The sequence below is a fragment of the Wickerhamiella sorbophila genome (assembly GCF_002251995.1).
Source record: "Wickerhamiella sorbophila strain DS02 chromosome Unknown contig1, whole genome shotgun sequence".
NCBI classification, from domain to species: Eukaryota; Fungi; Ascomycota; class Dipodascomycetes; order Dipodascales; family Trichomonascaceae; genus Wickerhamiella; species Wickerhamiella sorbophila.
In genome coordinates, this window is record NW_020193984.1 from 1,085,418 (window position 1) to 1,098,791 (window position 13,374).

Sequence of the window (13,374 nt, forward strand, 5' to 3'; positions counted from 1 at the left end):
GGTCACCCTGGGTCACTCTCTGGCTCCCTTTCCCTCTTAGATAATCATGTCCACCCCTCCGCCGCCGCAAGTATCAACGCCTAATGCGCCTAATTCGCCCAATCTGGTGAGCGGTTTGGGCCCTGTGATCCAGGACCCGCCCAGTCCAAGTCCGTCGATGAAGCGGCACAAAAAAAGGGCAGACAGTCTGTCGATTCGCCGGCAGCTCGATGCAATGGCCAGCACGGTGCGTCAGCTGCAGGCCCAAATTGATCTCTTACGAGACCAACTAGATTAGCTGGAGTTCCAAAAAACACACTTTTTTATTTATTTACATATCTTCACTCTTCCTCAGACGATGAGTCGTCGCTATCGTCAACAGCCATCACGTCGTCTTCACTTGAACTGCTGCTGCTATCGTCTGCAGGCAGAGACGGCGCTCCCGAAGGGGTTCCGCCGCCCTCGTACTGGTCAAACTGGCGCAGCTTGTTCTGGATCTCTTCGATTTGGCGGTTCTGCTCGTCCTCAGTCAAAGGCTTGGACTTTTTCTTTTTCTGGGGCATCGATCCCGGCGAGGCGGCCGGCGCAGTGGGGGCAGGTCGTGGCTTGTCATCTCCTCGGTTTCTGATAACAAAGTCATACAACTTGCGTAGGGTATGTTGCTCCAGCTTGTTCATCTCAATATCGATTTCCTCCTGGCCGTTGGTTGTAAGATGAGGCATCGACTCCTGAATAATTGCAACAACCCGTCCCAACTTGTTCTCCGGCAAAAGCCCAATCTTTTCACTCAGTTCTTTCATCATATCATAAGTAATCTCTTGGGGGGTGGAGTCTTTGGCAACCGATTGTTTACGGCTGTGGCCACCCGAGGTAGAGCTGGAGCCTCCAAATCCGGAAGGCTGCGATTGGCGTCTTACCGCGCCAGTGCTAGACTGACGGGCTCCACCTTTCTTTTTACCGCGCTTGTCGCGCCATTCTGCGACGGCCTCACGCTTGAGCCGACGGACCTGCTGGCGGATCATGTGCAGTTGCTCTTCGAGGATTTGGATGGCTGGATTAGAGAGCCCCAGCTCCTCATACTCCTCGTCATAGTCGCTATCATCACTGGAAAGCATGGGGGGAGGCGTCGGTGCCGGCTGGGGCTTTTCAATACATTTCTTGTCGAACACTGCCTCGAGACGGTGGCCCAGTTCGTTCACTGGTGTGCCCTCCGGGTTGAACGCGTAGCAGTTCCGGAACATGAGGCGGACATCTGCTTCAAACTCGTCGGCATTGTAATACTGGCCCTCGTTGAGTTTGTGCTGAATGGTACTAAGATCCATAGGTTCTTTGATAATATCAAAATAGTTTGGAACGCCTTGAGCAACTGGATCGACAGGTGCCAAAAAGGGATAGGCAATGGCTTCGTGCTTGCGGCTCATTAGCTCCCGGACGACTTGGCTGCAAAACTTGAGCTCAGCAGCAAACTTCTTGTTGCGGGGCCGAGCTTCGCCATAGGGCAAATCGCGAGGCTTGGGGGGATGAATTTCACGCTTGGGGCGGCCGTCGGCAGCACTCTCACGGCGTAACATGGGTACACCGGGAGCTTGCATTTGCTTTTGAGTAGGCGCGGCAGCAGGAGCGGCAGCAGCGGCAGGGGCTGGGGTGGCAGCCGCCGCCGCCGCCACCTCAGGACCAGTACTCTGGCGAGTGTTGGAGGCCAGGCTGGCTCGCTTGTTTTTGGGATCTTGCTCATCATAAAGCGGCATATTAGACAGATGCTTGTTGAAGCTGTGTGCGATAGAGATTGCCATTTTGGAGATGAAAGAGTCCTCACCGTTAAATATGATACAGTTCGACACCACAAGGTCAAAGTCGTCTGCAAGCTGCCTTACGGACTTGTATTCGCTTTGCATGAGCTTTTTCTCGATTGTTCCCAGATCCATCGGATTTTTGATGTAGTCAAAGTATTGCGGGACCCCTTGCTTGACGGGGTCCACAGGGGTCAGGAAAGGAGCGGCGTCTTTGAGGCGCTTGATGGCTTTGATAGCGCTGGTTGCGTAGCGCAGCTGGTGTCGGGGGAGAGCGGTGGGTGTTTCTGGGTCCAGACCTTCAGGAACAACAACTTTTTCTTTGTCGGCAGCTTTTTGGGCTCGTTGCAATGGTGTGAGGCCGTCGCTATCGGGATCCGTTTTCGGCTGAGAACCGTCCGTTTCCATGGGCGTCTGTTGGTTTGAAGCAGCGTCAGCAGGCTCTTTGGACTCCGCGGCGGAGTCCGCAGTCGTCGGTTCAGCGGCGGGTGCAGGCTCAGTGGCAGGCTCGGTGGCAGGCTCGGTGGCAGGCTCGGTGGCAGGCTCGGAGGTAGGCTCGGAGGTAGGCTCAGTAGCAGGCTCAGTAGCAGACTCAGCGGCAGGCTCGTTGGGCTCTGAGGTGGGCTCAGCGGTAGGATCTACAGCATCTGAAGTGGGCTCAGCAGGTTCATTTGGTTCCGAAGCGGGTTCAGCTTCCTGGGCAGGTTGAGAAAGCTCGCTTGCGGGCTCAGCTTGTGAAAACTCCAGCTCGGCAGGTTCGGGATGAGCGCCATTTTCCAGGGGAGGAGAGACCAGGGTGTTCTCCAAAGAAGTCTCAGACTCAAGCTTGGGCCGTTTGGCTTCCACACTTGCTTCGTCCAAAACCCGCTTCTCGGCCTCACGTGGCGTTGGAGAGGCTTCGGTGGACATTTTTTCAGTGTTGCAAAGCAAGAGAAGAGTACTCAGGCAGTAGCAACTTTATAGGACAAACCCGTCGTTTACAAATACCAAACAATAAAGTAGGCAGATGAATTTACAAACGTCAAATGATAAGGCAATGTTGCAACTCAGGCAGCAACTAGATGATCACGTGACGTGGTATTGACGTCAGCAAACCGGCGGGAACGGTGTGAGGGCGTGCGTGGGGGAGGGGGGTAAAGCAAAGAGCGGGTTAACTCAGCCAGCATATTGGGAAGCGCGATGCTTAAGTAGTATCGGCTTGCTGACGTGCCCAGGACACAAACTGCACTTTTCCTGCGTATGTGTCAGCACGCGGGATTCGCGATACCCATTACTCCCCTTTCCGGAAGCCTTCGCCACCACCATCTCAAGCGCTACAATGCTGTGGTGCGGTATTCTATAGGATTAAAATAGCGATAAACTAGTTGCCCCCTCGCCGATATCTGCCAGTGCGCGCCAAGAATGCCGCTGCCTGGGTTCAATCGACTCTGCTATCGGCCAACAATTTTTTGGGCGATTCTGGGGGGGTTTGCGAAAGAAAACGCTGGGAGGCGCAATGCTCCCTTTACCAAGTGCCCGGCACGGGGTGTTAAGGATGGTCAACGCAACATGCATATGTAGGGTAAGGGCCGACAACACTCTTCTGCCGCCTGGGGCCCACAGAACTTGTGGTATCGTGGTTGTGGGCTGTGCTATGAGGTTCTCAGTTACATAGTCTAATCACACAACCAGTTGGAGCAAACCGCATCATAGGCAAAGAACTAAATTATTTAGTAGTTGTAGCTAGATTTGAATATTTTGGGGCGATCAAGCTGTGCGTGAACCCCTGCTGCATCGAGAACCGACGGGCTTGTGAGCGATCGCTAGGTGGCTGTGTTTGCTGCATCGTTAGCAACATGGTGCTGACCCGTTATGAAAACCTTGGCTAGCAATTGATCGACTTGAAGGTTTTGGACGATATCGATGCGTTCCCATCTTGAAAAACGCTCGGCTGCTGGAGATCAAAGACCGGCTTTTTCCTCATGCAGAGACAATTTGCTCGACAAAACACCTTATTCAAAACATTAGCAGGTGTATGGCCCTGTTTGGAGCGTTGACTCTTCGCAATCCTCCCTGAGGCTCGCTTCGTATCGTCGCAAGAGGAGTTGTAGCGATCCTGCAGGGAGACGGACTACATATTTGACTCACTCAGGAAAACACGACGAGGAACAATTATTTTTCACAAACGTCCTTATGTCGAGGCAGTTATCGCTATCCGTGTCGAGGTGCAAACGTTCATTAGATGGATCGGAAGGGCCGAGGATCTCGTACTGTTCGCTCAAGCGAAGACTAGTAAAAACGTTGAGCTGGCCACCAGACCAAGCAATTGGATCTGGGTAATCTCTTCCAGAGCTTGGATCCATCTTTCGCGATAGTGTAGGTCGGCGAGATGCTTCCCAAGCGATATATCATCAGGATGGTTCCGAAATGCCACTAATTTTACGACATAGTTTTTGACCGTTCTTGAGAAATATCCTAGCTTCCCATCAGCCATTTTTATCCAATTCTGGGGTTAGAGGACATTTAGCCAGAGGGCAGAGAATGGTTTCCCATGCAAAGCCAACGCTCTTGTCCTGGGGTATTAGCTTTCTTCACAGGGTAAGGGTAACCGGGGGTCCTATCTCGATTCAGTCTCCTTTAGCGATCTATCGTTAAACATGCCATCTCTGAAATTGCGCGACGGTGTTGATGCGGTTGAGCCCAAGAAGTTCGTCATTGGCGGGCTTGTTGTGTATACTTATGCTGGAGAATTAGACCCCTCAAAGCCTCTATCGTTCGTAGTGGTTGCCCATCCGCGATGCTTGGACTACAAGTACGCAGAGGTTCTTTGTCGTGAGATCGTACATGCAGTCCCCAATGCTATTTGTGCCACTTTCGACCTGCCAAACCACGGCACTCGTACCGTGTCGAAACTCAGTAACGAGGACTGGAAAGAGGGTAACCCCACACATGCACAGAATATGCTCAGCGTTATTGATCAAGCCGCTGCTGAAGTTGAGATGGTCGCGGAGTATTTACCAAGCTACATTGGCGTGCTTGCTCAAGCAGTTTCCAACAAGACAGCCGTACCCCTAGTCACTGGTGTATCTCTTGGTGGACACATCTCGTGGAAGGTTGGAGTAGGACGGTTTGGAGCCAGTGGAAACAACTACATTAAAGGAATAGCCCCGATCATTGGCTGCCCTGACACACTCCAGATGCTCAAAGATCGGTATGCCATCCAGGTTACCGGAGGCAGCGACTTCCCCACGCTCCCACCCAATGCCTACCAAGACCGAGTCGACCTAATTGGCAAGCCTTTCCCTGTTCTCGCGCTTTGTGGTGCAGACGACACGCTTGTTCCTGCCAGTTACACTGAACAGTGGGCCAAAGAAGGCACTTTGGCGGCCAACCAAATAGTCTACGTCCAGCCCAAAACCGGCCACGAGTGCACTCCTGAAATGATCGACATGCTGTGCGACTGGATCAATGGCCTAGCAAACAGAAATCAATAGCTCTTTCATCTTTTGTCGCTCGTAGAATTATATGAGTCAGATGACAAATCAGTAATTTTTCATCATGTCTCTTCGGGCTGGCAAAGCTGCCTCGTTCGTTTTAGCCACAGTCCGGGCGTTTCCTAGCCTCGAACCAGTTGCCGTGCAGCCTGTGAGCGCCAAAGTGCTTGGGCTGCCCCCACGCCGTGATCTTCTCTGGCAGGCAGTCACTTTTGAGCGGGATGCCGAGCGGGTTGGCTCTAAGGTGATTTTGGGCCGCAGCGACATGGGCTACTCCAAGAAGAAACTGCGCCCCCAGAAAGGTACTGGTAGAGCCCGTATGGGCGACCGTGGCAACCCGATCCGCCACGACGGTGGGTTGGCCCACAACCGGCATGCCCCTAATGACTTTGCAACTGGCCTGCCGTCGAGCACCTACTCATTGGCCCTGCGCACTGCGCTCAGCGAGCAGTACCGGGCCGGCCGTTTGTTTATTATTGATGGAGAGATCGAGTTTGGCTCCAGTCACAGCCTTGTAGGCGAAACGTTTCTTAAAGAGCATGGAATCAAAGGCAACCGAGTCACGTTTGTTGTTGGCGACCACCGAGCGAATTTATTTGATGCCACCAGCGACTGCATCAAGGTGGACTTAATCCCCAAGGAAATGGTCAACGTGCAGGATATTTTGCGGGCCGAGCGGTTGTTTATTGAGAAGGAGTCTCTCCAGTACTTGATTGCCAAGTTCCCTGTTCCCGAGCCCCTCAAGCCCATCAAACCATTGCAACCACAGGAGTTTCAGCTCTGAGAACACAAGGACAAAGGGGGAAAATAAAAGAGAAACTGTATATAGGACCTTTCATTTTAGTTTTTAGGTATGAAAAAGTGTTAAATTAGCGTCGTTTGTCGTGGGATAAAAAGGGGGTTAGTGTCCGCGTCCAGATTTTAAAAATAAGAGACATTGAGCCGCCTCAGCGTCGCGTTCAAGAAGTTCACGCGGCGAAGGAAGCGAAACAAATCGCGTGGCCCGCCGGTTGGATACCGGCGTCATGTTGTTGGTGTTGAGCGGCCGCAGAGGCGCCCGAACCACCACTTCAGCCTTGCCGTCAGCGGACATGGCGAGACGGACGGTGTTGGCTCTTTTGGCAAGAGCAGGACGGGGGTCTGCGTGCTCTTGTATACTGTTCAATGTGGCCGGAGCCTGCTTAGCAAGGAATTGCGGTAATTGTGTTGGTCCAGCCAAGGTGGAATGAGATGAAGGAGGGGAAGGCAATGGAGACGAATTCTCGGTGGGATGCGAGCCAAAAATGCTAATAGTGCGGGAAATAGGGGACAGCTCTGGCGCATTAGGAATGGTATTTGATCGGGTCGCCGGAGTGCCCATCGAGGAGTCAAACGAGCTTTCGCCGCTCGACATGGAACTGCTGGTATTGGAAGTGCTTGATGAGCGTCGGGCCGGGTCGCTTTTCTGCCGCCGGCACTGCTGGCGCTTGTTCTGGAACCAGATTTGCACTGCCTTCTCCGTCATGCCCACTCGACCAGCAATGCGTTCACGATCCTGGCGAGCGGGGCGGTTGTTGGCCCGGAACTCGGCCTCAAGCACACTCAGCTCGCTAGGCGAGGTGCGTCGACGTTTGCGGCGGGCCAGCTGGGTCTCATCAATGCGAGGTTCATTCGACTGATACGTCTCGGGAAGGTGCGTGATGAACGCTAGGCACTGCGAATCCTCCACTTTAGCCGTCATGCTCTAACGTCTCCCTGTTATTACTATCAAAGTCAAGGGTTTGTTTTGATTGACACTTGAACCTCAACTTTTGGGGTGAGAGTTATTAATATGTGGGACGCGACGCGGATGGAATGTTTATTTACGCGCAGGTGCTGTGCTGCTGCATGCCTTAATGGCACTGAGCAGCATACCAGGGGGTTCTTAAAGTGAGGATGTGGAGGGGGGTTTTTAACACAATTTTGGTGGATAGAGTGTTCGTGTAGACTGATTTGGTTTCAAGAGTATTTGCTCGCGGGCAAGAGCGTTTTTCTCATTTTTTTCACCTTGCTGTAGATCGTGCTGGAATGCAGCCCTTACTAAGTTCAGGGTAACTTTAGGTTACGACTTTATGGCTGTCGAGAAGATGTTCAATCCGTCGTAACGATGCCAAGTCGTATTTAAAATTCCTATAAAACTAGTGTCCTCTGGCTCGAATCTTTTTTTCACTCAATTAACTTGCAGCATCCTCGGCCTGCTGACATCATCATGTCCTTCACTGCGTTTACCCAGAGCATCGTGGACTTGGCTGTTTTGAACCCACTGCCAGGAGCCGTGCTGGCAATTATCACCCTGTTTGGTGTCGTCAAGCTCGGCAATCTTTTCGGCAGCTACCTGGCTGTTTTGCTCGATACCCTGGTCCGCAGGGGCACCCCTTTGACTACTTACGGCAGTAAGGCCGGCGCCTGGGCAGTAGTTACCGGTGCCACTGCGGGCATTGGCGAGCAGTTCGCTCATCAGCTTGCTCGTGCTGGGTTCAAGGTGCTGCTTGTGTCTCGCACTCAGTCTAAATTGGACGCGGTTGCCTCGGAACTCAAAGAAAAGTACAGTGGCGAGGTGGCTACTTTTGCTCTAGATGCCGCGTCCGCTGGTGATAAAGAGTACAGCCAGCTGGCAGCTTTTGTTGATGATCTTGAGGGCGGCGTCGGTGTTCTTGTCAATAACGTCGGACAGAGCCATGAGATGCCTGTGCCATTTGCCGAAACTACCAAAGAGGAAATGCACCAGATCATCCAGATCAACAATGTTGCCACGCTTGAAATCACCCGTGCTGTCATCCCCGCTCTGCAAAAATCTATCAAAACCAAAAAATCAAAGCGGGCATTGATTCTCACCATGGGCTCGTTCGCTGGATTGACCCCCACGCCTCTGCTGGCCACCTATTCAGGATCCAAGGCATTTTTGCAGGGCTGGAGCTCTGCGTTGGGTGCCGAGCTCGCTCCCGAGGGCATTGACGTCGAGCTCGTCGTTTCTTACTTGGTTACCTCGAACATGTCCAAGATTCGCCGCACGTCAGCTATGATTCCCTCTCCCAAGGCCTTTGTTAAAGCTACTCTACGGAGCCTGAACCGTCGCGGTGGTGCTCAGGAGCGTGCCTACACCTCTACACCGTTCTGGTCTCACGGCCTGCTCCACTGGTGGATCGAAAACGCCCTTGGCGTGTACAGCCGCATTGTTGCTGTATTTAACCGCAAAATGCACGTCGATATTCGCCGCCGGGCATTGCGCAAGATAGCTAAATCTGCAAATACTCAGTAATTTCTCTACTTAGAATCACTCGCCCTCCTATAGCACGTGGACGCGGCCGCGTATTTTCCACCAGCTGATTAAGAGAAAGTAAACATGGTGGAACTATCGGATTATCGACGACTGGAGAAAGTAGGCGAGGGCACGTACGGAGTTGTTTATAAAGCCGAAGATTCGTTAAACGGAGGCCGTATTGTTGCGCTCAAGAAAATCCGGTTGGAGGCCGAGGACGAGGGCGTGCCGTCAACCGCCATTAGGGAAATCTCTTTACTGAAGGAGATGAGAGACCCGAACATTGTTTCTCTCTACAATATTGTGCACTCAGACAGCCACAAGCTGTACCTTGTGTTTGAGTTCCTTGATCTTGACCTCAAAAAGTACATGGAGTCAATTCCCCGCGGCGAGGGACTTGGCGCAGACATGGTGAAGAAGTTCATGCTGCAGCTTGTCAAGGGCACGAGGTACTGCCACGCACACCGCATTTTACACCGTGACCTCAAGCCTCAAAACCTGCTCATCGACAAAGAGGGAAATCTCAAACTCGCCGACTTTGGTCTCGCCCGCGCCTTTGGCGTTCCGCTCAGAACTTATACCCACGAGGTAGTGACGCTGTGGTACCGCGCCCCTGAAATTCTTTTGGGCGCGAGACAATACTCTACAGGTGTTGATATGTGGAGTATCGGTGCCATCTTCGCCGAAATGTGCACCCGCAAGCCCCTGTTCCCGGGAGACTCGGAAATCGATGAAATCTTCAAGATCTTCCGGTTACTTGGCACTCCAAACGAGCAAGTTTGGCCGGGCGTTACCACTTTACCTGACTTCAAAACTACCTTCCCCCAGTGGAGCAGAAAGCCTCTAGAGAAGGCGGTTCCCGAGCTCGACGAATTCGGTCGTGATCTGCTCGACCAACTTATAACTTATGACCCCGCTGCTCGTATCAGTGCTAAGAGGGCAGTCGACCATCCATATTTTCTGTAGCCCTATTTAATCCTACGTTTTTACTGTGGTCTTTCCAGTAGCTTTTACTATTACTGACTATCTTTTTTTCTGCTTTTAAAAATACCAATTATCGCACTGTAATTCCTGAACGATCAGTGTAGAGTCGAGGGGCAATATTCATAGCCATCAGTTCTTGGAAAAGAAGCTTGGCGGCGTAAGGAAGATGCACCTGATAAATTTTAGTTTTGTTCTGGCATGACCGGCACTCGAATTGGACCTTCTTTAAATTCGTAATAACCGACATGAGACCACAAATACCACAGACATGAACCCGGAAGGCATCTGACGCTTCCATCAAACGTTCTTTGAGGAAGGCGGCGGCACCGTGAGCAATCATGCAGTCACGTTCCATTTCTCCGAAACGCAAACCACCATCACGAGAACGACCCTCGACGGGCTGCCTTGTCAGAATCTGAACAGGACCACGAGCACGGGCATGAATTTTGTCGTCTACCATGTGTCTCAGACGTTGGTAATAGGTAGGTCCGAAGAATACCTGGGCCATCAACTTGCGTCCGGTGTGTCCATTGTACATAATCTCGAATCCACGAGACTGGTAACCGTGCTCACGCAGTAGCTTGGATACAGCGTCCACAGTCACGTCCGTGAAGGGAGTAGCATCTCCCTCGAATCCAGACAACGCAGAAACCTTGGACAGTAAACACTCGATCAAATGGGCGACTGTCATACGGGAGGGAATGGCGTGTGGATTGATAATGAGATCAGGAACAAGACCCTCAGCTGTGAAAGGCATATCTTCGTGACGATACGTAATACCGATAGTACCCTTTTGCCCGTGTCGAGAAGCAAACTTGTCACCAATTTGCGGAACCTTGGTCGTGCGCATACGAACCTTGACAAACCGCAAGCCGTCCTGATTAGTAGTCAAAAGAACCTGGTCAACAATACCAGACTCTGTGGAACGCAAAGGCGTAGACGCATCGCGTTTGGTATGGAATTTCGTGCGCTGGCCAAGCTCCTCAGTGTCAGGAGGAACCGGTGCTGTCTTACCAATGATGATGTCTTCACCTGAAACACGCACACCGGGGATAATAAGTCCATCCTCGTCGAGTTTGTCATAAGTACCATGCTTGAGACGCAAAGTGTCCGCGCGAGTAGGCTTTTCAAACTCCTCAACAACAGACATACCGATACGCCGCTCTTGATCCATATAAGAACGGAAGAAGAGTGAACGGAACAAACCACGATCAATGGAAGACTGGTTCATGATAACCGAATCTTCCTGGTTATAACCAGAGTAACACAGAATGGCTACAATGGCGTTTTGTCCAGCGGGTAACTCACGGAATTTGAGATACTCCATACTTCTGGTGGTAGCGAGCGGCTTCTGAGGATAATACAAAATATTGGCCATAGTGTCCATACGAACACTATAGTTCGTCAAGAACACACCCATAGCCTGCTTACCCATAGCAGATTGATATGTGTTACGAGGAGACTGGTTGTGGTCAGGGAATGGAATGATGGAGGCACAAATACCCAAAATCATACTGGGATGAATTTCACAATGTGTCCATGTCTGACCAGAAGACTGCAACATTTTAACACGTCTTGCTGGATCCAGCATCTCCGTGTCTTCCTGTTTCAGGCCGGCACGGTTTTGACGACTCAACTCCAAGTCTTCAGGTGTCATTGCAATCATTGTGGTTTCTTCTTCTTCACCATCAATGTACTCCACTACGCCGTTGTTCACCAAAGATGTCCAACCAAAGTAGTCCGGGTCTTCTGGAGAAAGGTCATTTTGTTCGGTATTGAGAAGCCTGTAGACATGATCCTTTTGTAGTTTAAGTTCACCATTTCTGGGGCTCTGAGGGTCGTTTTCAACCACAAACAGTGGTCTGTAAACACGGCCAGCATCGGTAAAGATCTTGAATTCTTTTTCACGAATGTCACGAACAATAGTGATCTCGGGAGAAATATCACCTTTACGACGCAGATTGCGCATGGTCTCCACCAATACATTTGGCTCACGATGAACACCAATCCAAACACCGTTAACAAACACGCGTGTAGCCGCGCTCGAGGCATGGGGAACAAAGTCCTCCAAAGGCTCCATACCCCACTCCTCGAGGAAGTAAATAATCGGATCAGACGGCGAACCAACTGAAATACAAGTCATCAAGGACAAGTTCTTGACTAAACCACAAGCTTGACCTTCGGGGGTCTCTGCAGGGCACACCAAACCCCAATGGGTATTGTGCAACTGACGAGGTTTGGCAATCTTACCATCTTTACCGATAGGTGTGTTGGTACGACGCAGATGCGATAGTGTAGACGAGAAAGTGTATCGGTTGAGTACCTGAGACACACCAGCTCTCGTAGACATAGCACGCTTTTGGTCACCCCAATTTCCGGTAGCCAAAGAGTATTTGAGACCGTTGGTGATGGTGTTTGATTTCACAGCCATGGTCAAGTTGAAATCTTTGTTAGTCTCCACGCATTTCTGCATATAACGGAAAATGTCCCGGGTCAGTTTGCGGAACAGCATACGGAACAGGTTGGCAAGCAAAGGGCCAGCAAGATCCAAGCGCTTTTTACCGAAATGATCACGATCATCCTGCTCATGACGATCAAGAGCCACAAGCAACAGTCTATGCACCATATAGCCCAAGAAAAAGGCCTTACGGGTCTCATAACCTTCCTTTTGCGTGATATGGGGCAGCAACTCTTTCTGCAGAATATCACGAGCATAACGAATACGCTTGTCACGGTTGATACCTGTGACAGAACCACGGCGACCAATGTAATCCAGAGCCACCTGTCTGTCTTGCACGAAGAAACCCTCTTCGATACAAGGTTTCAGGGCCTCTAGCATCTGCCAATCGGTTTGATCATAGCAAATGTGCTCCAAAATATCACCGTCGGGTACGACACCCAGCGCACGGAATACAAGAACGATTGGAATGTCGCTCTTGACATAGGGGAGAGCGGCTTTGATGGTTTTGTCTTTGCTGAACAGTTTGATCTGTAAAGTAGAAATGAGACGCGAGCCTTTCTCAATAGCCGAACGGATTTCAGCAACATGGGACACCGGGGAATTAGCCGGCTTCTTGAACACCTGCACGATGTTGGCCGCGGAACGCTCCTGGGCAATCAAAACCTTCTCCGAACCGTTGATGATGAAATAACCACCCTGATCCAAGGGGCACTCGTTCAACTCATAGAAATCATCGTCTCGAAGGTTGCGCAACATACAGAACTTGGATCTAATCATGATAGGGACCTTGCCAATATAGTACTTTTCCACTGGTTCGGGGACCTCATGGGGATCGGGTTTCCAGTCAGGCTCCACATCAGGGTCTGTTTCACGGGAGTACAGCACACGCTTCTGGATTTCAACATACAACGGAGACGAGTAGGTGAGATTTCGCGATCGAGCCTCTTGCGGGAATACAGGGTGGGTAGAACCGTCGCTTTCAGTCATAGTAGGACGTGACAGGTAGATTTTTCCGAACGTGATTTCATGTCGTCTTGAAATATTGTCCTGAGACGTGGTATACTGGGCCGGTTGGTCTAAAATAAGGTGCTTGTCTTCCCATACCAGTTCCTGGATAGTCGTCTCGATGAACTCGTCGAAGGAGTCCAGCTGCTGCGACACCAGGCCTTTTTCGTTGAAGAAGGACGAGATGACGGTCCAGCAGTCCTCGCTGGTGATCTCGTTGTCCTCTTCAAAGGCATAGGGGTCCTCCTCGTAGGGGGGCGCCGACATTGTAAGACAGTGGATTAGGTAAGTGAGGACGGTGATGAAATACTTTCACAGACAGGTTGGTACGTACGAGCACGGCTTGCAACACGCTGAAATATACATAGCTCTTCAGTATTTAGACTAAAACCGGTTATACGGCGA

General features: G+C 51.2%; 7 protein-coding genes across 7 annotated transcripts; 4 read left to right on the forward strand and 3 right to left on the reverse strand.

Annotated features, from left to right (window-relative positions):
- Positions 1-320: 320 nt before the first annotated feature.
- Positions 321-2,678, reverse strand: B9G98_00648 (Bromodomain-containing factor 1; the record flags this gene model as incomplete). The annotated part of the gene is made up of 1 exon (XM_024807206.1): positions 321-2,678. The coding sequence occupies one exon, from the start codon at positions 2,676-2,678 to the stop codon at positions 321-323; it is 2,358 nt and encodes a 785-aa protein (XP_024662974.1).
- Positions 2,679-4,405: 1,727 nt separating this feature from the next.
- On the forward strand, positions 4,406-5,242 carry B9G98_00649 (hypothetical protein; the record flags this gene model as incomplete). Its single annotated transcript, XM_024807207.1, has 1 exon — positions 4,406-5,242. The coding sequence occupies one exon, from the start codon at positions 4,406-4,408 to the stop codon at positions 5,240-5,242; it is 837 nt and encodes a 278-aa protein (XP_024662975.1).
- A 64-nt stretch (positions 5,243-5,306) lies between these two features.
- On the forward strand, positions 5,307-6,026 carry B9G98_00650 (54S ribosomal protein YmL6, mitochondrial; the record flags this gene model as incomplete). Its single annotated transcript, XM_024807208.1, has 1 exon — positions 5,307-6,026. One exon carries the CDS (start codon positions 5,307-5,309, stop codon positions 6,024-6,026), a length of 720 nt encoding a protein of 239 aa, XP_024662976.1.
- Positions 6,027-6,143: 117 nt separating this feature from the next.
- B9G98_00651 (Homeobox protein YOX1) lies at positions 6,144-6,962 on the reverse strand (the record flags this gene model as incomplete). Its single annotated transcript, XM_024807209.1, has 1 exon — positions 6,144-6,962. One exon carries the CDS (start codon positions 6,960-6,962, stop codon positions 6,144-6,146), a length of 819 nt encoding a protein of 272 aa, XP_024662977.1.
- Positions 6,963-7,469: 507 nt separating this feature from the next.
- Positions 7,470-8,519, forward strand: B9G98_00652 (Very-long-chain 3-oxoacyl-CoA reductase; the record flags this gene model as incomplete). Its single annotated transcript, XM_024807210.1, has 1 exon — positions 7,470-8,519. The coding sequence occupies one exon, from the start codon at positions 7,470-7,472 to the stop codon at positions 8,517-8,519; it is 1,050 nt and encodes a 349-aa protein (XP_024662978.1).
- Positions 8,520-8,603: 84 nt separating this feature from the next.
- B9G98_00653 (Cyclin-dependent kinase 1) lies at positions 8,604-9,485 on the forward strand (the record flags this gene model as incomplete). The annotated part of the gene is made up of 1 exon (XM_024807211.1): positions 8,604-9,485. The coding sequence occupies one exon, from the start codon at positions 8,604-8,606 to the stop codon at positions 9,483-9,485; it is 882 nt and encodes a 293-aa protein (XP_024662979.1).
- Positions 9,486-9,573: 88 nt separating this feature from the next.
- B9G98_00654 (DNA-directed RNA polymerase II subunit RPB2) lies at positions 9,574-13,236 on the reverse strand (the record flags this gene model as incomplete). Its single annotated transcript, XM_024807212.1, has 1 exon — positions 9,574-13,236. The coding sequence occupies one exon, from the start codon at positions 13,234-13,236 to the stop codon at positions 9,574-9,576; it is 3,663 nt and encodes a 1,220-aa protein (XP_024662980.1).
- Positions 13,237-13,374: the final 138 nt, after the last annotated feature.